General features: G+C 41.7%; 1 protein-coding gene across 1 annotated transcript; it reads right to left on the bottom strand.

Annotated features, from left to right (window-relative positions):
• Positions 1 to 176: 176 nt before the first annotated feature.
• On the bottom strand, positions 177 to 27,887 carry fgfrl1a (fibroblast growth factor receptor like 1a). The gene is made up of 7 exons (XM_061062713.1): positions 27,562 to 27,887; positions 26,840 to 26,935; positions 10,008 to 10,280; positions 4,513 to 4,599; positions 3,666 to 3,947; positions 2,635 to 2,988; positions 177 to 1,721 (listed from the first exon to the last, which is right to left on the bottom strand). The coding sequence occupies exons 2-7, from the start codon at positions 26,922 to 26,924 to the stop codon at positions 1,282 to 1,284; spliced, it is 1,521 nt and encodes a 506-aa protein (XP_060918696.1). The 5' UTR covers positions 26,925 to 26,935; positions 27,562 to 27,887; the 3' UTR covers positions 177 to 1,281.

Raw genomic sequence — 27,887 nt, 5'->3', positions numbered from 1 at the left:
AGGCATTCATCCCAAGTATTTCTGCTGGCTGCCCTCTCTGTCACCCTCAGACACTTCAGTTTGCTCAAAGGAAGAAAGCTGACCTGTCTGTACTCTTGACAGGTAACTACGTTTTGTTTTTTTGAATCCAAAAGGGCTTTGACAGGAGACCAGAGGGTTGAACAAATGCATGTAACTTATTCCTTTCAGGTGATTTAATCAAACTACCAAACCATCACACGTTAGATGATGTAGTTTTAGAGCCTTGAACAGAGTACATCATCATACAAGATTGTCAAATATAACAATTACATACAGAAATACCTAAAATATTGGCATGAACTAAAGTGATTACACTAGATGACCGAGAACTCAAAATATACTATACATAACAACAATATACATTAATAACATTTCATAGATATGTAAAAAATGCCTTAATCTGAAAAATAAACCTTTAATACATTTTTTAGCAAAATAAATTAAATATTCATGAGTCGTTTGATTATAAATGACTACAGCTTCATAAACTGTGGTTGGATAAGTGGAGGTCTAAAAGAATGCAAGTTTACCTCAACAAGCTACTGACTGATGACGGAAATCTACCTTACAAAAGTTCAAATGATAATGAAGACCAAATCAGTTTACACAGAAACACAATTCCTCCATCCCTTGCAGTCTTAGGCAAGGTTTGTACACCATGCAAAGGCTCGAAAACTTACCGTTTTACTCTATTTCACTTTTAACAGGACAAAGTGAGGGATGGAGGAAGGTAACACGGATAGTGGTCTAAATACCAAACATAATGCATCTTGTACAAACAAAAGGGCTACCTGAGTAGGAGCGTAAAGAACAAGCTCCTTTGTAAATCTAGAGTACCGTTTCCATCTTCACTCAGGCAGACAGTACGGAACCTCTGCACTCCGACAGCTGAAAAAGTGAAAGGTAAACCTTACCTCCATTTTCAGCTACACCTCAAACAGGAAAATGCAACTGCTGAGGAGGAGCTTTCAGCTGGCCATGATAGCTGCAACTAACTCATGCTGCAAAAAAAAGTCCTTGTCCTTTTTCAAAGTGCACAAGGATTCATGGATTTTAGTGGTGTGAGGATCTGAACGGTAAAAAAATGAGCACCAAAAATGGAACTTTGGATGTATCACTGGCCACTGTTTTTCCCAAATGCACTCTCTGGACAATCTCTAGAAGTGTCTGATGAAGCTTTTACAGAGTAATGCCAGGTGAATGTCCCTCAGGAGTTCCATAACGCACTGAAACAGTTAGTGAGGGATATATGGCATTAGGCTAACACTGAAAATGAATGTGTTGATGCTGATGTACTTTCCCATCCACGTGGGAGTGAGTGTGCGTGTGAATGTCAGTGTAGATTTTGGGGTAGATTTTAGGGGGAATTGTTGGTCCTCCCTGGCTGAGGAGGAGTTGCTGCTGTGCCAGGTATTCCTCATAGTTTATGGAGCTCATGCAGTCCTTCTCCGGGCTGGAGGAGCTGGAGGACGAAGCCACGCAGCCCCGATCCCGCTCTCGATAGGGCAGCCGGTGGGTGCTCTGCAGTACCTGTGCAGTTGCAGGAGCGCTGGGTGGGGGGCAGTGTTTTCGGCTTTGGCAGAACCAAAGCAGTACCGTGCCAAAGATGAACACTATCCCAGCAGGGATGCCGATGATGACTGGCCAGGGGAGGGAGCTGGAGGCCGGAGAGAACATCGGTGTGATGGGAGGCTTTGTGTCTGCAAAGGAAGAGGGCCAAAATAGAACCAAAACATGTTTACAACTTCGAAACAATGCCAAAAGTTTGTTTAATGCTCAGGTGAAGTGCTTGAGGCTGAATTATTTCATCATTTTTGTTGTTAATTTAATCAATTTGTTGTTTTTTTATCAATTAAACTTCTGAACAACAGTTTACGAACAGCAGATGTTTTAAAATTAGACCAGAGAAAAATTAAAATCTCCTTCTCCTAAAAGAAGATGGCCCATCTGCTAACACATGAACATCAAATAATTACAAGTTCAATGCCAGCCAGGACATGCCGCTGAAAGCTCTGCAGTGAGCAAGTCAATGGATCTTAACTTAATTTTGATGTCATATCAATTATTATTATTAATTAAAATAACTCATCCAAGAGAAAAGCCACAAATAATTTAATAAGTGAGGCAAAAACTATCAAGAGGCCTTTCTTGAATTGACTTACATATTCAATTTATAACTTATACTGTTATTAAGATTTGATAAATCAAGTGATCGTTTTACTCTTGAAGGCTTATTGCTTCCAATATCTCCTTTCGTCATGTACAGAAAAAGGCCTTAAACCACTAAAACAAGATAATGTACATGCTCGTCTTGCTTGAATTTGGTTGATTTGTGTTTATTTACTGAAGAATCACACGAGTCCAAAACACACCAAAAACATTTATATGCTTTGTTGTCATCTGTCTTTCTTACTTTTAACTGACATGTATGCATTCAGTTTGACATTCCTATAATGTTATAATGTGCACCAGCGCAGATTCCTAAAATAAACAGAATAAAATATACAATCTGAAGGCAAAGCTCCTTGTTTAAGCTACTTATGTGTTTCTCTGTAGTATGTTTGCAGCAAAGCCTGCTGGGTAAACTGTAAACAGACAATTCCCAGTGCTCACCTGGCAGCACAGTGAGAAAGGCGCTGCGGAAACTGTAGCCCATGGTGTTGGCGCCTAAGCAGATGTACATGCCGGCGTCCTCCTCCTTGGCTCGGGTAATGAGCAGCTTGTTGAGGTAGGAGCCGTCGGGTCGTGACCACACCTCCCCTGTGGGCAGCACAACGAATCTATGGTCCCCCACCTCTATGGTGGAGTTGTAGCGGCTTTCCTCGTTGGACTCGACGCGTTTGAGCCATTGAATAACTGGCTTAACGTCGCTCCTCACTTTGCACTGGAACGATGTGGTGCCTCCGAAGTCCACTGTCGTGTTCACCGGATGAGTTCCCGTCAAAACAGGCTTGGAGTTTGTCCTCTCTGACACACAAACACACAGAAAAACTGTCAAAGACACATACAGACATCTTTTGACATGACAGCCCTTCTGCAGTTAGGAAAGGTCTTAGTTGTCCATGGCAGTATTAGCCTCTGGCTTAGAACTAATAATTGAAAGAGAGGGAGGAATACCACATGTAACACAAGAGGTATGTGTGATTAGTTTCCTCTCTGTCTTTGCTCCTGGTTGTACAGGACACATTTCTCATGGGAGAAAGGGGGGGGGGGGGGTCTGGCAGACAGCTGGGCTTTAATCAGCTCCAGATTGGGTGGAGGGTCTCTGTGTTAAACAGCTTCTCTCTCTCTCTCCCCCCTGTGCAAACACCAGGGCACAAGCCCTTGCTCTCAAGCCTGCTTCCTCAATATGCTTCTCATATACATGATTACACAAGCACATTGAACCATGCAGTAAGGATATGAATAAGACCTGCTGATCGCAATCAGACGGCAGGGGTTGGTAGATCAGAGAGAAAACTGATTTTTAAAGGTTACAATTCTACCTAGGCTATTTCCTGCAGCTACAAAAGATCACAAAAATGATCCAAACAAACAGCAGTAATCATTTAGGTAAATGAGCCCTGCCTCATCTGTTAGCATTAATACTTCCAGGGGAATATGTCTGGTATGTGTACAGCTCAGCCTCTCTGTGGGATACTCACGGATGACCTCAACTTTATACGTAGCATTGATTTCCCCAGCCCGATTGGAAACCCTGCAGGTGTATCTGCCGCTGTGCTCAGGCGTCAGACTCTTCACACTCAGAGTCCACTTATTCTGATGGTCCTTGCCAACCTCCTGCTCCATAGGTCTGTCGTCCTTAAGCCACACGATGTCCGGTCGAGGATTTCCACTGGCCATGCATTTTAGGCGCACCGAGCTGCCGACAGGACGAGCAATAACCCTTTTTCTCATCTTAGCGGGGTGGGTGAAGCGGGGACGCACTTTATTGAAAAAAGAGGACAAGTTTTGTAGTTGACACATAAATTAATATGACAGTTTCCATGATAACCATCATTACAATGAGACATCTATAGAAATTAAAATCATTTTTAATTCACTTGAACGATATACTTATGATATGTTTTTCTGTCTGCTTCAAACACCCAAGGTGTATGATGAGGAAATAATGGCATCGCTTCCTCTCATGTTATGTTGCATGATTGAATGCAGTCTTAATTGATTCAATCTGCACTGAAACTGAATTATGAAATATCAATAATGTCACTAAAATAAAAACAGAAATTCTGTTCACCTGGATTGACTCCACAACAAAAAGACTTCTTAGGAGTCAGCTAATCAAGTTCATTTAAAACAAACACTACATTCCTGGCCATAAAACATGTCAAAAAAATCAAACATTCAAACACTGCAGAATTGTTTTCAAAATGTAAGTGTGATTTAAAGTCTATGTTTCCTGAAGTTAATAGAATAAAACATACAGAGCAACTGGTATGGTGCCTTATTCCGCCACTGCTTTATTGATAAAAAAAGGAACAGAGCCCTTACCAAATTTTTCTATCAAGCCATCAGTGCCCAGGTCAGACTCAGCCCCCTCAGCCGTCCCAGGTCCTTTTTTATCAGAGCCTGAATCATCTGTAAACACAAGACAACAGTTGAGTTTGAAATCAATCATCTTTTGTAGGGAAACTTGAAATTGTGTGGCACAGAATTCTGTATGAATAACTGTAAAAAGAGTTAGTCATTTTCCAAAGATTATTTGGGCAAACCACAATTTCCTCCAATTTTTGGAATGCTGCCACATAATTCTGAAGCATAACAGTAACTTAGTATCAACCACGTGCTTCATAAGTTACCAATAAAACATCTTTCAGTTTGTGTGTCCATAATTAAAGCCCTGTGAACAATGAGATATAAGGAAGAAAAAGAAAAGAGAAGAAAATTTGAAATGCTTCACCTCATAATGCACAGACATACGGGCGTCCATCAACAACAAACAACTTGCATTGTCACAAAGGTGTCACCTTTTAAGACTTTCCACTAGACTATAGTTTTCATTTTTTGATAGTTTGACCGCCACAGCTCTTATGGCAGTGGCCCAACACCAAACAGTCCCTGCAAAGCTTTCTTGGCTCTATCTGAGTAAATTTAGCATTTATAGATAGGCTTCTCTAAGTGGGGTGCATGTTAAGGTCAAACTCTGTAATATTTGGCAGTAATATGATCAGTTTTCATAAGCCCAGTTTCAGAAGACAGCTGTGGTGTTTATGTCATCGGCTGACATCATGCAGCGGAGCTAAGACAGGGCTTAGAGAGAATATAATGAGGGAAACTTAACCGAGGGTATGTGATGCCTATCAACTTTTTAAGTTGAGCATTGATGATTTAATGCAGCAGATCAGGTTCCTCTCCAATATCTGCCAACCAGTACAAGTAGGGACATTAAGCAGATGATTATTGAAGAAAACTGGTGTTAAATAATTTTATGTAATACTACTGAGGTGTTACTTTATGATGACATATTAGCATCGTCAATTTATTAATCATTAATCAAGGGAAAAAGAGACCCAATTTCCCAATCTAAAGGCCAAATTAACTGTTTGTTTTTACAGTGTTTGTTTTAAGAACTTGCAACAAATTCTGTACTTTATACATTTATTTTATTCTCGAGCTCAGTGTAGCCCCAAGTTGGGTTTTTGTAGATGCAATTAGGCACACTTGATTCCCTCTCAGGGTTTGATTGGTCCAGGTAAAGAGACCAGATGTGACTTCTAACCTTCTCGCTCTGCCTCCCTCCGAGTCCCCCGAAACCCTCAAAGCTCTCCAGGGTTCTCTGGGTACAAACCCTCCTTTGTTTGTCCCCTGCAGCACTGAGTCCAGCCATGATGTCATGGCTATTTGAAGGGGTTTAACTGGCCAACTATAATAACCCATTCCTTTAAAAAACAGCCTCCTCTGGAAGAAATATTTCTCTGTTGCTCACTTGGGCTCTCCACATTCCTCTCAGTTCCTGAACCTCCCAATCCAAACAGAACATGCTCCCACACTGCCGGGGTTTTCTTTTTGAGTTTTTTTCCCCCTGAATCTATTTCCTCTTTACTTTTCTGCGTTTCTAGGGAACAATGGCGCCCTTCATACGTCTGTCCTGTTAAAGTTATCCTTAACCACTATTGTCTTTACACAATGTTGGCTCACTAGATTGCAGACAGGGGTGAGGTAGGAAATCTTATTGCTGCCATATGGTTGTTATTTCTGGAAAACGTAAAACTAAACAATTGATAAATGAGGGGTGAAGGTGGGGCCAGTTATGTGTGCTGGAAAGTAAGTAAAAGCTGCATCTTATTATGCAATCAGTGATCAAAGAAACGCTCTTATACTTTATGTACCAAATTCAATCAAAAGAGTCATGATTTCACTGCATGCGAGTAAATGTTAAAGTATCAGGTTGATTAAAATGCATTCAGCCTCCTTGCATACAACTTTAAATCCATTCATGGTCTAGCTACAGCATTTAGGGTCTGACACCATCCCCTTCCACTTCATTCACAAATCCAGCCAAAGGAAGCAGGTCACTACACACTCGCTCTGCTGGCCTCCTATGCCAGCTGAATCACAGGAAGAGGCTAAATGATTTGAGGTCAGAATGAGCTCCAGATGTTGATGGGGACATTGTAATGTCCAGGGAAAGTTATGCTCAGTGGCCTCACGTTGTACTCTGGAAATCTCAAAACAGCTACCACATGTGATCAGTCACATACAGGTCAATTTATCTAACAGTCGGCCTGACGAAATCTGTGCGCCCAGAGCCAAAATCTCCATGTAGAAATATTGAGTGCTGCCAGCCCTGTCATTTTTTCATCTGTGCGGACATAAAAATTAAAATCCAATCTTGTAAATGCTAATATGACAATCCCATCTTAATGCTAATATGCAGCTTGCTGTAGTCTGAGCAGCTGAAGACTGGTCCAGCGTGCATAATTTTGTCCTGGTGGGGTTACTAGCAGGGGATCTGTCCAGTTGTCAGGAGACCACCCCAAACAAGGCCCAAACAGCCAGCTGGAGGGATTGAGGAGGCGCCATGTTGCACTGACTGACCAGATTCTTTAGATAGCTCAGGGGAGGACAGGCTGTCCACTGGCAAATGGGAGGAGGGAGATCTCTAGCTACAGTCAAACCCCCTTTTTTCTTTACATCCCCCTGTATCCCCCCTGCTGCAAAACCCCTCACACTTAATATTTCACCCCATGTCTTCGTTGTCTCTTTATCTTACTGTCTGTCTTCTGATTGGCTTCTCTGCAGGGTCCCAGGGGAGGTTTAAAACATTATGTGCTCCACATATGGCCTTGAACTTGGGCTGCAGCCAGGATTTTGTTGACCCCTCTCTCCTGACCAGCAGTATAACTGACTACAGTTGTCTCTCAACTTTTCTTCACTCTGTGATCCAGTAAAAATAGTAAACTGACATGATGGATACTGTATGTGGAGCTTTGCTGGGAGCAAAAAAGCTCACTCCTCTGATCTTTTTGAGCAACATAGTAGTCCTCCCAGCAGGTCACTGCATTTAACTGCACGCAGCTAAATTAAAATAGCTGACAATTAGGTTATTCAACGTTAATGGAAAGTGTTACTCATGATAATTGCTGACTATTTGGCTGCATTTAGCTGACTGCAATCCTGAAAGTATCTTGACAATGAGGCCATTTAATCTTTGTGGCAAAAAACAAACAACCAGAGCGCAGCGCAGCTCCAATGGAACAATTATCTATAAAAGCAAACACTTGTGCCTAATGGGATAAAGGACAAGATGGAATAAATAGATGGGTGGTGGTGTCATGTTTAGTACCTAGAGTCGGCCTCTCACACAATCTACCCCACTAGAGGAGGAGGAGGAAATGGAACGAGCCAGATCAGGATTAAGAGTCAGGCCAGAAAGTCTTTAGGTATCTCCATAAAGGGCAAAAACACCCCTGATAAAAATCTCATGGAAATATGCTTCCAAGAAAGACTTGTGATTGAACTTCAAATGGTGTTTTTCTCCAAACGATATCACAGAGTGGGAGTAGAGCAAAGCATGCAGTCAGGTTGAACTGATCCCTGCCAGCTTCATCACATCGGTCTTAAACTGTTTCACTGACATCTTCATCCTCACACTGAGCAGAAGCCAAAGCATACAAATGAACTGTCACGTAAACACATCGCAGAGTGAAATTAATCTATCACAGATATTAATCTGTTCTCTGTGTCTGCTCATGTGTGTGTCTGCTCATGTGGCTTAGTGGGCTTCAATTGATCAAAATCATCATTCTGTAGCATCCAGATTTAAATCAATATTAAGATAGAGAAAATAATTCGGCATTAGATTTTGTGTATTTGGCTCTTCTGCAGGAAAAAATATTTATTCCAAAAAATCAGGCTGTCTCTCATTATTTAAGAGATTTTATTTCAGTGTCTGAAAAATAACAATCTCTAAAAGGTGAGAGAGGGGCCAAGCACCTGGAATAGAAATATCATCTAAGTACTTCTTGTGAAAATTGAAAATGATGTTGGTCATTTTTTTGTGCCTTATTGTTTTTTTTTTGTTTGCTCTTTTGTTCCTTTTCATCATATAATATATTTAGATTACATATTCTCTCTTCTCCACCTTTATGGGCCAACACATTCTTATCTGTCACCTATGTCTTGACTGTTATACCTTGATTACAACTCCTCTGCTTGAACCATAACTATATCTTCCAAGTTCTTTTAGCATTTCGAACTAACAATTGAATATATTTTCACACCAACCTCAACTTTTTTTTCAAAATGTTTCAGCTGTGGATTTTGTATTGTAATAATGAAAAATATAAAAAATCTAATCCAATGGTTCCATGGTTGTTGTTAGCAATCGTATGAATGATCCACAGAGAATTGTTCAACGTAAAACTTAAGAGTGCCCTTTAAGTGCACTGCAGACACAGACATACCCATGTCTGACTTTGATACTATATAAGACAACTATAGTCTGAACCTTGACATTATATCTGGCTATGTGCCTGGATCCCCAACCTTTCGTTTGATCACAATCAGCAGGCACCCTCTCTTTGAACTCACCGACAGCTTCCTATTGAGGGGGACCTTAAAATAAACTTCAGTCTGTTCCCAACTCACGAGCGTTATTTACAATGAAATGCAGCATTTTATAAAGTGCTGTGTTTTCCACATCTGCCTGAGTATGGATCATCTTCTGGAGCCAGTTTGTCACAAGACCAAGCTGCAGCTCCTTTTCAGAAAGCGAGAGAGATCGCAGACTCTAGCCCTAATTAGGCATCTTAGAGTAATTAGGCTAAACACAGCCTTCATGCTCCACTCCGCTCATTCATCATGCTCCGCTCTAGCACAGAGGAAATGCACTGTATGCACATGCTCAAATGTGTAACACACATAGTCAGATGGTGCCTAATCTTCCAGGCCCTATTCAAGAGCTGTGTGAGAGTCTGACGACAAACCACCAGTATTACACTGAATGTGGTTCTTATTGTGGAACTGCGGACCTTCTGCCTCCACAGAGTTTAGCCTTAGGAAAAGGAAGAGCTTGAGATCCATTTGAGTAACAAAGGATGAAGTGGTATGAAACAATATCCTGTGCCGATGTTGACTTTGGGCTGAAAGAGGAAGGGGCTGTAACAAATACTATAGATCAGAGGATCAACAACTAAACCTACATAAATCCACTTGTTTTAGACCTCAACCTCTGTGAGTGATGCTGTCTTTAATCATTTGAACTGGGCTGAGATTTTTGGCACAAGGAAAGCATTAAAAATACAGCTTCAAAACACCACATTGGATGATGATGCGCTCTGATCGGATAAATCAGGGGCTGACTAAATGCCAGTCACTGGTTTTAGTTACCAGACAGGTGACTTCATGTTTTATAGGTGCTGGATTAAGAATTTAACAAGAGGGACATGTTTTACAAACCTTGATGATCTCATCTCAAGATCCTTCAGAGAAACAGGTTCTATAAACTTTCCAATGTGCTACATACAAACTCCCAATTTACTCACTGATGACGATGAGGGTGTAGTTGATGTTAACGCTACCAAAGCCATTAGTTGCTTTGCAGATGTAAGTCCCTGTGTCATCTGCCTCCACTTCCTTGATCTTCAGGCCCATAGGGATGAGTCGGAAACGGATCCAGCCGTTGTGGATGTTGCGCCCATCCTTGGTCCACATTATGAGGGGCGGGGGGTCTCCTTCTACTGGGCACGGCAGCTTAATGGCGCTCCCAAGCCGCGCTGTCTGCCTGTGAGCAACTTTCTCTGACACCCGTGGAGGTCCTGAGGACACAAAAATGTTAAAATAGTGAATTCTGTGTAACCTTTTAAAAAGAAAACGTATTTGCTTGACTCTGCAGCCCAAACATATTTGTTGTTTTTGTGCCCTTGTTTTTCAAGGTGAAATACAAATGAAACAATATCAAGGCAGTTAATTACAGATTTTGACCAATAGATTTATAGAGACAACATAGTCAACTAGTCATTACAAATGTTGTAAAAAAAATAAAAAATCCAGAACAGCTACTAAATAGACCTTACAGAGGTTGTTTTCCAAACTGCTGTTTCCCAGGTGTAGGAAAAATATTTTTGATCTCTTCTCCATTCTTTAAATCATCTCCCAACCTCTACAAGAAGTCCTGAATTAGAAAACAACACCATGACACATAAATGCTTTAGATGAAAATTCCAAGACACTTTCCTCACCTATTAAGACATTTCTAGGACCTTCAAGGTCATTAACATAAACATGATTTTAAAACAATCACACTGAGTTTAGTCTTCAGGTGTAGTCAGAGCAGCCTCTCTCAAAGGCAACATAAATGTTAGCAAAACCACTACTTGTTATGGGTATACTAACTAATTGTCATTACAAATAAATTGACATTTAGATTATGTATAAAAGGAGTCTGAAATAAGAAAATAAAATATAAAATATATGTACTGTATGTATCTTGATTTCACTAACTAAAAATAGCTCTATATTGAGTTTTAAAACACCTCAGATGTGGGCAAATGGAATAGGATAAAGGTAATTTGTCATCTTTATGGCTGATTACCCAGAAATGTCGAAACCAGATTGTAATAATTGGACAGGCCCTGTCATCCGCTGCCTCTGCAGAGAGGGTAAAGTGTTCTGGCTCTGGTTTTTTTGTAGCGTGCAAAGGATCAAAGCGATGAGGGGGGCGGGTCGTGGAGAGACGGACAGCAGCCTGTTCTCCCAGCTCTTAATTGGCTCAGGTCTGCTCCCTCAGATCTGATGAAGTGGAGCGGACCGAAACACCCTGTGATGGTGTTAGGAGGCCTGCACTACTGCTGCTTGCACAGCACCAGGCGTTCCACTAACCCCCCACTAAAAGCTAAACAAAACCCAGAATCACTGAACAGACAAGACTGAGGAGAAACAGGAGATCAGGGAAGAGGAAGAGGGGGAGGGAATGCAACCAAACCCTATTGCTTCAACAGCCCTCAAAAGTACACAGAGCGCAGACTGTGCCCCAGAACAAATGGCAGTCTGGTAGCAGTAAAAACAATGGGGAGGGTAAGTACACATGGCCTCTCCTAATGCATACACACACACACGCTCACACACACACACACGCACATTCACAAGTGACACAAGTCACATTCCTTGGGTGTATTTCACACATGTGGTAAACAAAAAGCTCATTAGACTGAGGGGGCTGCAGTAGGGAGGTGAAACAGGTAACTCCATCTGGCTGTTTTAATTCTTTGCGTTATATATCAACCAACAGATGCGTCTCAGCTGCAGGTAAAACATCTGGACTGCTAACATTGACCTCTTATTCTATTTAGGCATCCTATGAAGGCAAAAACAGTTAAACCTATTATATGAAACATCAAAAATCGTATTTACGGAAACACAGACACTAGAGTTTTCCTTCCTCTCCGTGGATGGCCTTTTCTGGTCCAAAGCATGCACAGGAAATTGTAAGTGTCATTGTTTATGTCTGTGGAGAAAGCGCGACCGCAAATTTTTTGGCTGTTGTCAGCTGGCCCATATCTCACTCCACTGCTACCAGGAAAGCAGAACAGAGGCGCTCACTGTTCACTTTCTAACCCTGCTTGAAGACCACAAACAGGTCACAGCGTTGGCTTGCTGCAGCTGGAGCTCACATGGGCTGAGTTGATCCCAATACTCTGAACCATCTTGTAAATACATCAACATATTTCTGCCAAATCTGAAACAAATAAGCTTCATTTATTTCCCCTACCGTACAGTCATGCAAGCCAGTCAGTCGTTTGTTTCTTTTGGAATAATGGAAAGGACTGACAAAGAAAACCAACAGTCAATTCATGGCAACGATTAAACAGAGGTGTCAAAACACATTGACTCTGCACATAGTAATGCTTCTGTAAAGAGAGATTTTTTTAGCACTGGAATGGTATTGCTTCAGTGTTATATTCACCCAGGTAAATAAAAAGAGTCAGGGGAATGTCAGTATTCTTTTCCATTCATAAAAAAAGATAATGTTACATGGCAAAAGCTCTCTGTGTTGTTGTTTACCAGAGAATTTGCCACCAATCTAAACATTTCATATCGCCTTATAGTCAACATTCCTTCTTTTTTTATTAAAGGAGCAATATGTAAGATCTTAGCAGACAGGAAACATGTAGTCAGTAAGTCCTCCTTCCAAGTTTCAATTCTGGTTCAGAATGGTCTGTATTTGTTTTGACCAGAGAAGGTAGGTGGTTTTAAGGCACCCCCACAGGGCTGTATTGGATGCCCCTCAGTTTGCCAGATATGAGACCAGTTATCACAACAAACCAACAAGTCTTGCAACTTAGGAAGCGGGCAAACAAACTAGTTCAGATAACCAATTCTAGTCAACCTAAAAAGCCTCTGCACTTCTAATAAGTTTAACGTCCAGAAATTTGGTAAAAGTAGGATGAATATCGGAGGTGCTTTTGAAAAATGGAGAGAGGTTAAAATGCAGAAAGGTTTCAAGACCGTTGCAAAGCTGGCTGAACACTGAAGCTTCTGTGTCTGCAACATGGACACACGAGTGCGTATGGACTAAAGGGAGGAGGGGTCGGGGGGGACACAGCTCTCGGCAATGATTAGAATTTAGACAGCAGTACGAATTTTAAACGCTACGTGACAGGGTCACACATTGCTCCTTTAAACTCTTCTTGTAATATTTTTTTCATCTGTTAGATTGAAACGTTTACTTTGAAAGGGCAGAGAAAAATTGGATAGACTAGATAGATAGATTTATCATTTATCACATCAACTGTTATTTAAAGAATTGGTTTGACAGAGAGTAAATTTGAATATTGATACTGCATTTATCTTTGTTAACTATATCTAAGACTACATCCAGCAGCTGGTAAACTTAGCAGAGCACAAAGAGTAGGAACAGGGGGAAACAGCAAGAATTAAATCCAAATTTAACAAAATCTAGCACCTCGAAGGTCACAAATGAATAGGTTAGTATCTTTAAAAAAAAATCCAAACAAATAAACAACTAAATGTCTAACCAGTCCGTTGACTGCCGTAGGTCTATGTAATCTAGAACTTGGGCTATTCAAGACAACTCCACCTCTTGATTTATTTGGCTAGATAAACTAAAAAGCTTTGGCTGGTGCTTCAAGTAAAAGGAATGTGCAACACACGATTTCCTCCCTTCACCTCCGCTCTTTGAACCTTTGAAGTCTTTTCGAAAAACAAGGCATGAGGAGGTGCTGAAATCAAGGACATCATCTGAGGTACTTAATAAGTATTTGTGCTGTGTGCATGACCACCATCCTTTCTTCTATTGGGACTCTCCTCCTCTTTCTCTGCCTCCCCCATCTCAAGGACAGGTTTTTCTTAACCTTGAAGTTGAAAGCTCTGACAAACAGAGGCCCTCTGTAAATTTAAAAAAGTGAACTGAGGGAAATTGTTGCCTGCTTGACTGTGAGATAAATTGTTCATGTTCAATGTAAAATGTAGCATAGAGTCACTTTTTTGTTTCAGCTTCAGTCTTATTCATCCTCTACAGATCCTGTGATGAATAGGATTCTGCCAGCTTCATGACAAACTGCTGAGTGTTTCAGACTGTTTACCCAAATTGTTAGAATTGTTAGCTTCTCTGTTAATGGAAATTGATGCACATGACCATATGGGCTTTCCTCCCTATCGCAGTGTTGGTTCCTTATTAAAGCCCAGCCCCGTCTGTGAATGGAATCTTTCATTGCACAGGAAGAGGAGGAGGAGGAGGAGGCCTGGCGACTCTCAGAATTAGCTCTGTTTTTCTTTGCTGAATTTGGTGATAGATTATTTTAAGAGAAAGGGGCACAGTCAATGGGAGGCATTCTTGTAATCCAGACTAAATATAGCCAATTTAAAGAAAACCTTGTGAGCCGGTTAATGAACTGTTGATCTGACGTCCAGGCATCTGTGGAGGGGAATATGTTACATTGAGAGAGGAGCACAGAAAAATCTAATTGCAGACTACAAAGGCTGCCAGACTTAAGCAATGATCAGATGTGCCCGTATCGCTACTGTTTATTTTCTCTTTTACAAAACACCTGTGGAATTATAATGATGTGTACATGCATTTTTTTCTCCCATACAAAGTGCCTTGGTCTTTCATAGTCATTGAAAGTCAATAAAAGGCTGGCCTGGCTGCTGACAAACCCTCCAATAGTGAACACCTGGATCTTAATCAACCGCAATGAGAAGACCCGGTAATGCACGCAACACCGTCTGCTCAATACAGGATATAGTTATTCAAACAACATTGTAAACATCTTCTAATAAAAAGGATTTGGTCCTTAATCTCCAGCCAACTAAAGGAATTTCTCATGCATCAAAAGGCTTTTGCACACAGTCAGACTTTGATGATTCATTACTTGGATAACACTGATCTGAGTGAATGTGTCTCCAATATGCGGTATTTACATGAAGGATAAGAGGAAGAGAGACAGAAAGAAGATGGAGAATGCCTCCTACTATTCAGCAGCACTGTGTAAGCTCAGCAGACCGTGCAATAGGAGACAGACCTCGAATATAACAGGGGAAGTTTAATGGAGCCTGTGCTTCCAGCAAAATATTCTATCATGCATCTCGTAAAGCCTCAGGAGCACTTGTGTAACATAAATCAACAAAATGGATGTACAAAAAGTAAATTCAAGAAGCATTAAAGGGAAGAGGGGAAAATGCACAAAACATGAAAGCTAGAAACCAAATCCAGAGCTGGTGACTTTACTTGAGACTGGAGGGGCTGGGTGAAGGCAAAAGGTTAGGTAGACACTGCAGCTCAGGGAGTGTGTGAAAGGCCAGAGCCGCTGTTCAGAACCTGCTTCTGCTTTGCTCAGCTATACATTTCACAGGCAGAGATAAAATCAGCAGAAAACAGAAAGAGAGAAAAAAGAAGGGGAGAGGGACCTTGGCAATTCAAAAAAAGGTGAGGTGAGAGGGTGAAAGTGGATGGGATACAAGGAGTGGCGGCGAAGGTTGTTCTGACAGCAGTGTGGCAGCCGAGGGTGAAGAATGCCGTCTATTCTTACCCTTCGAGACGTCCTGCCCGGCAACTTCACCCAGTATGGTAATCAATACCTGTTATTTTCTCCTCTCAGTTTTCCAATCACTAGATAAGAGCAGGGTAAAACCAGTGAGGACAATGGCTCTTTCTTAGGCACCATCTGATGTGGGCTGAATAGCAACTGGTTCTGTGGTGGGAATGGTGTAAGAGGAGCTATTAGATGACACGAGGGACGAGAGAAACAGCAGGAAGGGGTGGAATGAGAAGAAAGAGGTAAAGGGAATTAGATGCTCCCGTCAATCTGTGTGATTGAAGCTGTATCACTGGAGTAAGATCGCCGCTGCTTGTTAGCAATTCATCTGCATCCTCCACTAATGGCTCCAGAGCAACAGGCTCCTGCAGACCCCCTCATCAAAAGAGCAGGGCAGAAACAGAAAAATTACTCCAGCGTCATAAAGCTTCTGGAAACATCTACATCACATGGCCAACCCTTAGCAGGCCCTACTGTGGAGCCTTTGAACTCTAAGCTGCTATATTTCATTATACCTGACTGCTTTCTCCCAGCCCCAGTTGCCCTTGTTGGAGAAAAAGACCATGTGTGTGTTTTTGTAGACTCCAGCGCTACCGAAATCCTGGCTCCACCCAGAATAGAAAATACTCAGACATTAGTATTTGTTTGTTCCTTTGTATATAAACTGGATGATTATAGGTTTTTTTTTAAATTATCAGTCCTCATTTGCAGAGGTAAGCCAACTCAGACTTTCACTTTAAATTATTTTGTCTACAATAGTCCTACTGTATACTCTACAATAGAAATGTATGAAATATAAAAATTAATTTACAAGGGGAAAAAATGCGACACTAAGGTGGGGTTTTTGATTAAGCCACCATCTGCATACTATATTGATAAAACAACATCAGGATTTAGGTGGCTTACTGGTTCAGGGAATAGTGTATAGGATAAAGCTTCTGTTGTCCTTTTATTGATATTTAGATTACATGAAAAAACCCTTTTAATTCAGTTCAGGGATTTTCCATGAGGACTGGACACAGTTTGAATACTTCCACAAGCCTGGAAAAGTACGACGTCCTTATGGAAAGACCATACCTTGATTAAAAGGAGCCTTTCATTTAATGTTTTTGGACCGGCCATTTGAATTATTACTGGAAAGTTCATGCAAGTTGCAGTGGAACAGTTTATAGCGTTTTTTCAAGTCGTAGGTATTTTTCTTTTAAAATATCATTCATTATGTAACTTTTTTTTCCTTCTTTTTTGTTTATTTGTGTTCGTTTCCTTGTGGTTTTTGAAGAATATGGTAAAATTGTACATTTAAAGATTCATTTTTGGGCTTTTTGTGCCTTTAATGGAGAGACAGGACAGTGGATAGAGTCAGAAATCAGGGAGAGAGAGATTGGGGAATGACATGCGGGAAAGAGGCCACAGGTGGGATGTGAACCCGGGCCGCCCGCTTGAGACTACAGCCTCCATACATGGGGCGTGCGCACTAACCACTGCTCCACCAGCGCCCCAAAATTGTACATTTAAGAACTACAATGTGTTCTGGTTTTACATCACACACATAAAGACACATTTTCTATAATATTGTTTGGAATAGACAACAAAAAACACACTAATTCAATGGCATAACATTTCATGCAAAAGTGAGTCTGTCATAAAGAGCGCACAGTGAGTGTCTAGTCGCTTTATCTCACTCCATTAAGCTAAGGCCCGGTGCACACACAGGGGCTGAGTGTGTGCTTAGGGCCACTTATCAGGGACAAGGCAGCAGGAGGGAGGCTGGGAGGGGAGAGAAAAAAGGCGAGATAGGGTGACAGACAGAGAAAGAGGGGTCAGGGGAGGGGACAGAAATTTAAAAAAAGAAAGGAAAGAAAAGCAAGCCAAGTAGAGGAGTTGGGTAAGAGTTAAAGAGAGTGGGCTTGATTTAAAGAGTAGCAGGGTGCAGAGGCTAAGATGGCAGAGAGGCCTCCTTTAACACACAGCTCATAAGGCGAAGAGGGTTGCATGGGGGAGTGAAGGGGGATTAGGTGGGCCCAGGCGGCAGCAAACAGGAATCCCAACAATCTCACACCCCACTCCCTGGTGTGGGCTCAGCCTCTGCCACATGACACACACTCATACATACTCATACAGACCTCTCTCTCTGCAACACAGAGCAGGGCACCAATGAGCACCTGTTTATTACTGTCTGTCTGATATGTTTGGAGATAATGCAACCACTTGGCACTGAAAGGGACATTGTGTGAATGGTAACACATGTTTCGCTGCTCTGGACTGCCTGCCTGTGTATTGTCACTTATTCTCTTTCACAAATACCTTAAAATTAAAGGAAAAAAGGTAGAAGTGAGTGCTGCACTGGGTCAAAAAATGTAGAGGAATCAGGTACTCTTCAAGGACAGGAGACAGAATAAAAACGTTGACTGTCCTGATGACAAACCAAGGTTATAAGTGTGGAAAAGGCAGACTGAAGTGAAAGTCTGAGGCACTCTGATGACGTATAAAAATCCTTTATCAAACAGGGATGTGTCTACATGTTTCGACTAGTCTTTGTCAGGATAACTGTCATATTCAACTGACAAAATGTGAGTCGACTCAGGTTCTACAATGATCATTTGAAGGAGCAATATGTAAGATATCTACTGAATTAAATCTTAAAATGACCATATTATATCATCAGATATTAATGAAATATGCAGTCAGTAAGTCCTCCTTCTAAGTGTCGATTATTGCCTGGAATGGTACAGTATGTGTTTTAACCAGAGAAGTTAGGTTTAGTTTAAGGCACCGCCACATGGCCGTTTTGGACACCCCTGAATTTTCCAGATATGAGTCCAGTTATCACGGCAAACTAACAGGTGTTGAAGCTATAGAAGTAGGCAAGCAAACTGGTTCAGGTATAACTGATTCTACCCGACCTATAAATCCTCAAAATGTTCCTAATAAGCTCAATGACCAGAAATGTGGTAAAACCAGGATAAATACTGGAGATGCTTTTGAAAAATGGAGAGCGGTAAGAACACAGAAAGGGTTCCAGACCGATGCAGAGCTGGCTAAACACTGACGTTTCCGTGTCAGTGACATGGCAACCTGTGTGTGCATCGACACTGGGAGGACGGGGGGGAGGGGGGAGACAGCTCTCTTAAATGTTTTTAATTTGGACTGCAGTACCAATTTTAAACGCTATGTGTCAGAGTTACATATTTCTCCTTTAAATCATACACTGATGGGTCCAGGCCAAATGTATTCCAATTATTATTTTGAAGAAATTGAGGAAATTGGTCAACAGTGAGTTGCATCCTGTCATTCCCGGCACATCCCTTCTCCTGCAGGTACCTGCGTTTGGTACATTTCCTACTTTTGATTCAGCCTGAGTCATGTCTGGAGGTGCTGAATAAGATACAGATGTCTTGTTAAGTTGAGCCACAGTCATTCTGCATTGGTATGAGTTTTTACCGACTGGCAGAGAAGCACAAAAACAAGCCCATTTTAAGCCAGACATCTGTCACCATTGCACCACTGTATGTTTCTTTTTGTGTTGTTGTCACATCTGTGTGGTGATGAAGATAATAATGGCCAAGCTTGGCACTGATTGGCCCTTGTTTTTCCATATCAAGTAACCCAACACCAGCTGAAGATCAGACAATCTCCATGACACTGGGAAGCACTTTACACCAGGGCCTTCATCAACAAGGTCCTTTCAGGAGAGGGCCAACGACAGACTGTGATGTAGCAGGAGCGTTTGGGCAGAATGGGGCAATTCAGGCAGGAACAGGAGGGAGGGAGAAAATAGAGGAGGAGTGGGTGAGGGAAATATAAAGGCGAGTGAGACAGAGACGAGACAGAGAGGGGAGACGCAAGGCAATACCAACAGAGGGGGTGGAGGAACAGGCAAAGCTCTCACTGACAGCAATGGGGCCTCCTGACAATCCAGGAATATTGTCTAAAATCAATCTGTCATCGTGCAGCTGTTTAGCCTGTCATTACGATGTGGTACTCAGCCTTTCACAGTGACAATTTGTTCAGTGCTTTCCCAGTTCACCTTACGACTTGGTTGTAAAAAGGTCACTGCCCTCTATCCATCTCTGTCCGCCAGTCTGGCTGTCTCTTTCTATGTTAATCAACTGTCCACGCTGAGCTGTACACTTCTTGTACAGGAACAAGGGACTAATGACCTCATTAAATATCTTATCTTATCCCTTAATTCCTACCGCTAAATAACCAATAAATGTATAAATACAAAGCTTAAAATGCCTATAGGATAACGATAAATGCTAATGATTAGCAATGAACAGCAAATATATAAACCAAAGTATTGGTGTCTCCCTGCATTGACTGTGTGCATTTTGCAAGTATGTGTGTGTAATTACTTATCAGAGTTATGGGAAGATATTATTCAAACTAAATTTCTGATCAGAATACAGAACTAGACAAAAGGTAAGTGCATGCAATGTTCTCCTCAGGGGAATATGAATGTGTATTACAAAATTCATGACAAACACTTGCAGTTGTTCATTTCAAAATGCAATTGTGGATCTTGAGAAAAAAATCATTGGCCAGTGTTTGTACAGATAAGGATCACATGTCAGATAGCAACACAACAAAACTTCTTAACCACCTCAAGAGACAGCATCCTAAACACTACGCTGACCACCAAACAGTGAGGAGTTCAGCCACATCGCAGTCAGCAGTTTTAATTGATGGTGCAAATTCGGATCTGTCTTAATTCAGCTACACCATTAACAAGTCTCTCCCCATGAGGTTCAGCTGTTGTAATAATGTAATTTTTAAATGGACGTAACATATAAATACAGAATTTGAGCATTTAAAAAATGAAATGGGGAAATAAGTTTGGTTGTTCTGGTCAGTAACTTGCAAACTAACCTCAAAAACCAACATGAAAATTAATGATGAAAAAAATTGTGATCATGATCCTGCCAGAAGAATAATGGTGATATATTTATTCCAAATTGCACACCTCTTCTGGTGTGCAAGATGTAAAGATATTTTCCTGTAAATCAGAGATGTCAACAAAACCATTTCAATAAACTAATAGTCCAACCAAAAGTAGTCATTGCTTCCTAATGATGTAAAATGGCTAAAAAAAGAACAGTCTGTTTAGCTAATATTCATTCTTGAATGATCGTATGAATGGAGCAGTGCCCACATCTGCCAAGCATCTAACTACAAGAACATCCAGCCTGGGGGCTGATCCAAAGACCAAACTCACATCACTGTGCATGAGGAAATCAAATCAGTCTCACTGCATGGTGCAGAGTTCCAGTGTAGCAGTAGTCCTGCTATAAAATATGACCGGTTATATTCTTTGCTCCTGAAATGATTTTTCCTTCCTTGTCCTGTTCAATTCTTCCTACCAAAGTGGGGAAAAGTGGGGTGGATTTATTTTTTTTATTCATTACAGTCACAGAGGTATCCTGAATGAAAAGACAGATAGTTGAAACAGATTGCTGCTGCAGAGAATGGGTCCAAACAATTTCATCATGACAGCTTATACGCTACTGATGAAACTTCCATGTTTGAAGTACTGTGACAAGGAATAGCACCAACCAGACTCTTTATAAGCTCAATCAATGGGGACAAAGCACAAAGGATTTCTGAGGTCACTAAAAAGAATCACTAATGAAAAACAAAGTGGAAGTCTAAAAGCCACAAAGCCATGTGGGGTCTTATTGAAGCCCAACGGAGGTGAACCGAAAGAGATGGGGGCCTGAGGAGGGGAGGGAAGGAGAAACTGGAAGGAGGGTCCGGGGTTGTGTGTGGAAGGCAGCAGAGGCCTCATTCAGAGCTTGTTATCCCAGCCGTCGCCTAGCTCTGCTTTCTTTGGATTCAGCCAGCCATCACTATTGCCACCACCATAACTTTCAATCAACCTCTTTAACCGCAGAAAGGCAGGGTGGGTGTGTGATGTTGTGTTTCTGTGTGTAGACAGTGTTTGCCAGGACAGCAGGATGTTGGAGGGAAAAAAAGGCAGAGAAGGCTTTAAAAAAATGTCAAATGGTGTTTGATATCAGGTTATACAGCTGCCCAAAATCATAAACATAAAGAAAACAAAGTAAGACTTATCAGCAGGGGAGTAGAAAAAATAAGAGAGAACATTTCATCCCTGTTAGGATAAGAAGAAGAATTTATACTTTATTGATCCCGCGAGGGGAAATTCGTTTTTTACACTCTGTCTAGTAAACATGCTACACAAACATGAACTGAAATACACACACATGCACAAACAGGATCCTGTGGACATGCACTAATGGAGAGGTCTCAGAGTGAGGGGGCTGCCCTACGGCGGGCGCTCCTGAGCTTGTGGGGGGGGGGGGGGGGTTAGGTGCCTTGCTCAAGGGCACCTCGGCAGTGCTCAGGAAGTGGCCTGGCACCTCTCCAGCTACCAGACCAATTTCCGGACTTGGTCCGTGCCAGGACTTGAACCGGTGACCTTCCGATTCCCAACCCAAGTCCCTACAGACTGAGCTACTGCCGCCCACATTCCCAACCCAAGTCCCTACAGACTGAGCTACTGCCGCCCACTGGATCCTCCTGGATGCCTGATTAGGTATTCTGATAAGTCAGTATGCTACTACAGCAGTACAGATTCAAGCGGGCTGTGGCAAGTACATCCAGTAAGATGATCCAGATTATATTTCTACAGCTAAACAAGCCTTTTATTCACTAACATCACAACGACAACTGTACAACTTGTCCAAACCTGCTCAGTCCAAGCCTCATCCTGAAGGCCACCATGGCATCACAGATTTTTTTTGAGACAACAGAAGGTTTTCATGGTAGATGTTTTGTAGGCTTTTCACATGGTGGCTCTACTCCAAGAAAAAGGGCTACAAAGAGCCATTTGTGGAGGAACGAAAGAGGGAGACGAAGGAAAATTGGAAAGCGAGTTTCTGCATCCTCTGCCTGCAGCTGGATGCAGACTCCAAATCATAAATATAAAAGATCAAATCTACAGGAAAACAAAACTGACTTTCCGTCCTTGTGGTCAAAAGAGGCGGGCAATCAGAATCTCATCATTTCATTAATAAAATGTGTGGGTAAACATCTGTGGAGCATGAGACTGATGGTAAGGGGGAGATGGAAGAGGAGGAGGGGGCATCTCTCTCCATGATTTGGCTCCTCAAAGAAAAGAGAAAACAGAGGGAGACTGGAGAAATGAAGGAGCCTTAGAAAGAGGGGTTACGCAAGACAAACACCTCCCACTGTGGAGCTGAAATGTTATGGTAAGGTCACTTGTAAGGATCCGGCGAGGCGGACCCTCACTCACTCCCCCCAACCTTATAGGCTTGCTGCCAGTCAATCAGCTCACTCTCCCCTTGGCCAAGGGTGTAACACATCAGCTTGGATCGAGGAGTCTAAGCAGAGTATCATCAGATGCTTATTTAAATGTGGTATTCATATGTCGGATAAATCCTGTAAGTGATGCCAGGAAAGCGCTTGAAGATGATTATCATCTGAATGTGACAGTCTGGCACCTCCATGAGCAGTAGCTCCACGGGGTTTGTGAAGGTTAACAGCAGCAAAGAGAAATTGTATTTAACTGAACCCAAATCCATTCAGCCAACAGGAAGAGTGTGTGTGGTCTGAAAACACTAGCGGAGCCAACTGCCCAAACAAAACTAATGAGCATTGTTCACACGCAGACCTTGGTATAATTACATTTTCTAAAATGAATTCATAAAAAAAAACAAGAAAATTCTCCTCATGTCCATCTGAGCATTAGCATACAGCTGAGCGGGACAAATACGGAGAGCAGACAATGCCTTGTTGAAATTCCACATGAATGCTAATAGAAGAGACCATTAAAGTCAGTCAATTAAAGGAGTGTTGCTCACAAGGATTATATGACCCTGCTAAAGTAAACACCAGATGACCTCCATTATGACTACTTATCACAGCTACAGCGCTTTCCTTTCTTTCCCCATGGAGGGGTGAAGTCTGACACATTCCTACCTCGGAGTGTTTCCTCCGGAGCTCACAGGGTCAGCAATGTGTGCTGAAAGATGAGAAACACGGCTTGTTATACTGCTGCTAACATTATTTCCGCGATAGAAACTAAAGGGTTTAGCGAGAGGAATATTATTTCCACCTGGCTTAGAAGAAGAGGTGGAGCGGGAAAAGTTGTTGGTGCACCTCTGAGGTTTTCCAAATTGCTCTGCACTCCTTGGATGTCTCATTATCATGACTTTTCTCAGGGTAATTTCAGCCCGCTTAATAAAACACACATATATTCAGACACACAAAAGTGGGTGCTCATGCATCCTCGTAACTTCTTCTCACGCACGTCTAAACAGCAGCACCTTTTCTATAAAGATTTCCCCCATCCACGTTCTCAGACATCAAATAGGTCTATTCTACAGGCATGAGGAGTGTTTAAAGTTAACTACTGTTGCACTGTCCAACCTGAAGGGACTGTCACTGCAGTACTTATTAATCCATTCATTGTTCTTGGCAAATGGGCCCAGACCTAGAACATAGGGGCTGCATAGTTCATGGCTCGTTTTAATGACATCACATTAACTTAACTCACTTCCTTAAACTTCACACTGGTAATGAATGGGAGGAAATGCAGAGAGAAGTAGGGAGAAAGAAGCCGAGCGTGTATGTTAAGGGTTGCACTGGCAGGCAGTGTTAGTTGTCTGGTTTGGAAACAGAAAACTGGAGCTGATTTTGATTGAAGAGTCACACACAGTTATAACAAATTAACTTGAACTAACTTGAGTTCCCAAGTTCTTTGTGGGGTAAAAAACAAAAAGTAAATTTATGCTGCTTTAATTTCTGATCCTGAAATTGTGCATTAAAATGGGATTTGGACCTGGATTTGAAGAAAAAAAACAAAAAAAAAAACCATGCTACTCAGCAGCTTTAGGCATAATTCTCTCTTCTCTTGTCTCACCAGCTAGGCCCCACCACTTACACCTTCTTATTATTCAGCAGCTATTTAAAAATAAGAGGACTTTGGGGCATTTGGTTACTGAGAAACTAGCCTCATTATGGTTGGAGGAAATGGAAAACTGTTTAGTAGCCAAATGGCCTTGTGATTTTAAAAGCCCTTGGCATACATTGCATCTCATAGTACCTTCTTGTTATGGAACCATGATGTAACTCGGCTATAAAATGTAAATTTTCCAAAAGGGTTGCGGAGCAGTTTTTGCATGCTTTAAAAATCACCAGATTGTCCCGAAGGAGAAACAAATGTGTATTGAATAAAAAAATCCCAACAGGATTAAAGTACAATCACAAACATTCACAAAGAAACACAACTGTATGTGAAACCTGTTTCTAATTAGAATGCATCCGAACGGTACTGTTCAGTGTGTGTGTGTGTGTGTGTGTGTGTGTGTGTTCATTGTGAGCTAAGTCCTGGTTAAAAACAGAGACACCTGGTGCCTCTCTGTTTCTCCCAGGGTGCATTTCTGCAGATCCATATGTCCAGGCTGCTGCATTCCTCTGTTAGAGGAGCCCAGTGGTCCCTGGGTCTGTCACCACATTAGAGGCTCTGCTGGGACACATCACTGAGCACCTCCTCCAGCTGCTGGGGGTGGCGGAGCACCAGAGGAAGAAGGAGTGGCTTGGATGGAGGAAGTGCTGGGGTCTCTCAGGGGGGGTCTTAAGAAGTAATTCTTGCATGGCCGGTCGCAAAGTTGTAGCAGCAGAAAGAGGAGGGGTCGATCTGCCCCTGTCTGTGTGTATATGTGTGTGAGTCTGTGTGAGGGTGTGTGGCACACGGAAAGGGGTCCAGGGTTGGATAGTGCCTGATGACTGACAGCAACAGGCTTTAAATCATTCACCCAAATGTCTTCCAAGGTCCATTGTTTGAAATAGTCAGTCAAAAGTAACACTTGCAATGTGTTTTTTTACAGCTTCACACTTACTCAGAGGAAATCTGTCGTTTATTATTTATTTTACATTTATCAAATGTGTCATTGTACAATGTTAAACTTAACTGGGACAGTTTTACAACTTTTCTGGCCTTGGCTCCACCATAGAAGCACATGCTCCAAATCAAAACCTCCAGTCAGTATTTCACAGGATGTCAGAATCAAGATGTTACATTTGGAGCATAACACACACCACTGTGTATCCCTGCTTCTGCTGGAATAAATATGTGATATTCACACTTCACAGATTGTACATCGTTCAAAATCATATCATCATGAGCCCCCTGATCTTTCTTTATCTCTGTGCGTCTGAAACCACTCTCAGACACATTTTAAAGGCTGTGAATTCATCTTATTGTCAGACTTTAAATCAATTCAGACTGCCACTCTCCATCATCACATCAGATTCCCATTCGGGTTCTCCTCCACTGACATCTGTTAATATGTAAACACACAAAATTGCCCGTCTAATCTTATTTGGCCACAGGTCTTGTTTACTTATGCTATAGTCGTGCCATAAAGACACAGCCGCCACATTCTGAATGAGGCATTGTCTGCAGACCCACAGATCTAATCTCACCCTCTAAACTGCCGCCAGCCTGCCCGATCTACCCCCAGCCCTGATAACCACATGCAGGTATTGTACCTATCAGACGCCTCTTGAATTTACATCCATGCTGAGCTTGAGGATAAAGAGAGACTTTCAGATTTGTCTCATTTAACCCAGAGACAGTTTTCAGTTTTTCCTCGGTCTTTGACTCATGGCCCCCCCTGGATTTCATCAGACACACTTAAGCAGTCAGTTATGGTGGATGAAATCATAGAAATTGCTTTGACAAGTTTTCCACAACCTCTTGACAAGCTTACAGTACGACATCTTTATAAAGCCAAGTATTGATGCTGGCACAACAAATGGTACAGTAAATTGTGGTCAGACTGAGGGATTCCAACTTCCACTCAGTGTTCGGACATAATCACAAACACACACACTGAAGTGAGTTAGTGCCTTGGTCTGCCGCAGGAGAGCTGGACTCTTGCACTGACTTGTGTTCTTTCACTCTGGGAAGATGGATGATGTTTGTTTGGTTTAGCTGTAGTGAATGTGAGCACCAACACACACACACACACATACACACACACACATGCATACATAGCCATGACTGAAACACACACAAATTGGGGCTAGGGGTTGGCTCTAATTCCCCTGACCCATGTTGACTTTGGGCCCTGTTTAGAGATTTTTTTTAGTTCTCAGTTTTCCGTCTCTTATTTTCTTAGTGTGAAAAAATCGCGAAGAGCCAACTGAGACTTTCTTCATGCTCACAAGAAACCAACCAGTCAAGTTGAGTTATAATGAGCTGTGAGACTGGGGTTACATCCAGGTATAAAATGTGCAACATTGGAAATAAAGAAAGTTTATGAAGCAGCTCTCACCTCGTGCACAGTCGGTCAGCATAACAGCCTCAAAGAACAACAGCACAATCTTCAGGATGCCCATACTGTCTAAAGACAACTTCATGTTCCCTCAATCTGAAAGACACATGGTCATACTTACACAGGGTATATCTGCCAACATATTGAATATACACAACGAGGGGCAAATCCACTGAGACAAATGATGCTATTAAAGGATTTAGAAGAAATATCTTGTTATTCTGACCAATCACACATGCTTTAATAAAAGAAAAACAATACTTAAATGCAATACTATATTTTATACATGTATATATTATATATATGTACACAACTTAGTTATCACTTCACTTACTTGTTGTGGGCATTTTTTTTAATTTAATTCACCTCAGGGGTTTCTTTACTGAACTTCAGGGGCATTTTAGCCCACAATGAGGTCCAATAAAGTAAAACACTTAAGTTTTGGGATCTGTTAGTCTTTGACTTTTCTTTTGGTATTGCAGTATTTTAGGGTGTTTTAAAAATTGTTTATGTAAAAGAGTTGTTCATATGTCTTCTATATATTGCTGCAGCCAAAATTAGCCAATGGTCCATAAAAAGGTCTGTTTCAGCTCCTTTATCTTAGCTACACTTACAGTATTTATCAATGATGCTGCTCACTTGAAGGTCGGACACGCATGCACAAAAAGGTTAAAATTTACGCAAAATATAAAAGAGTCAAGAAAAATACTTAAACAACATACCTTTTTATTCAACGAAAGTCAACCTTGTATGAGCCTCTTGACATAAATGCTTGAAGCTACAGTCCGTGTTGAGTCCATGAATCAAAAGTGACGCGGTCGACTTTTAACCGACCTCTAACGGACCAGCGGGCGCTCGACTCAGAGAGAAAATAACGGTAATACTACTGCTGAGGACTCATCCATTTATAATTATAAAAGTCCCATATACTCATTTGTCAAAAGTCAGTCCAGTCTGTATACTCCGCTTCGTCCACCCATTGACTTTTCCAGAGCGCACAGAGCAGAGACTTGTTGTCTGTCCCAGCGCTGCAGCTGTGGACCAATCA

This window comes from Labrus mixtus, chromosome 18 (assembly GCF_963584025.1).
Source record: "Labrus mixtus chromosome 18, fLabMix1.1, whole genome shotgun sequence".
NCBI classification, from domain to species: domain Eukaryota; kingdom Metazoa; phylum Chordata; class Actinopteri; order Labriformes; family Labridae; genus Labrus; species Labrus mixtus.
Note: the sequence above shows the minus strand (reverse complement) of the source record. Positions and strands in the feature narration are given on the sequence as shown.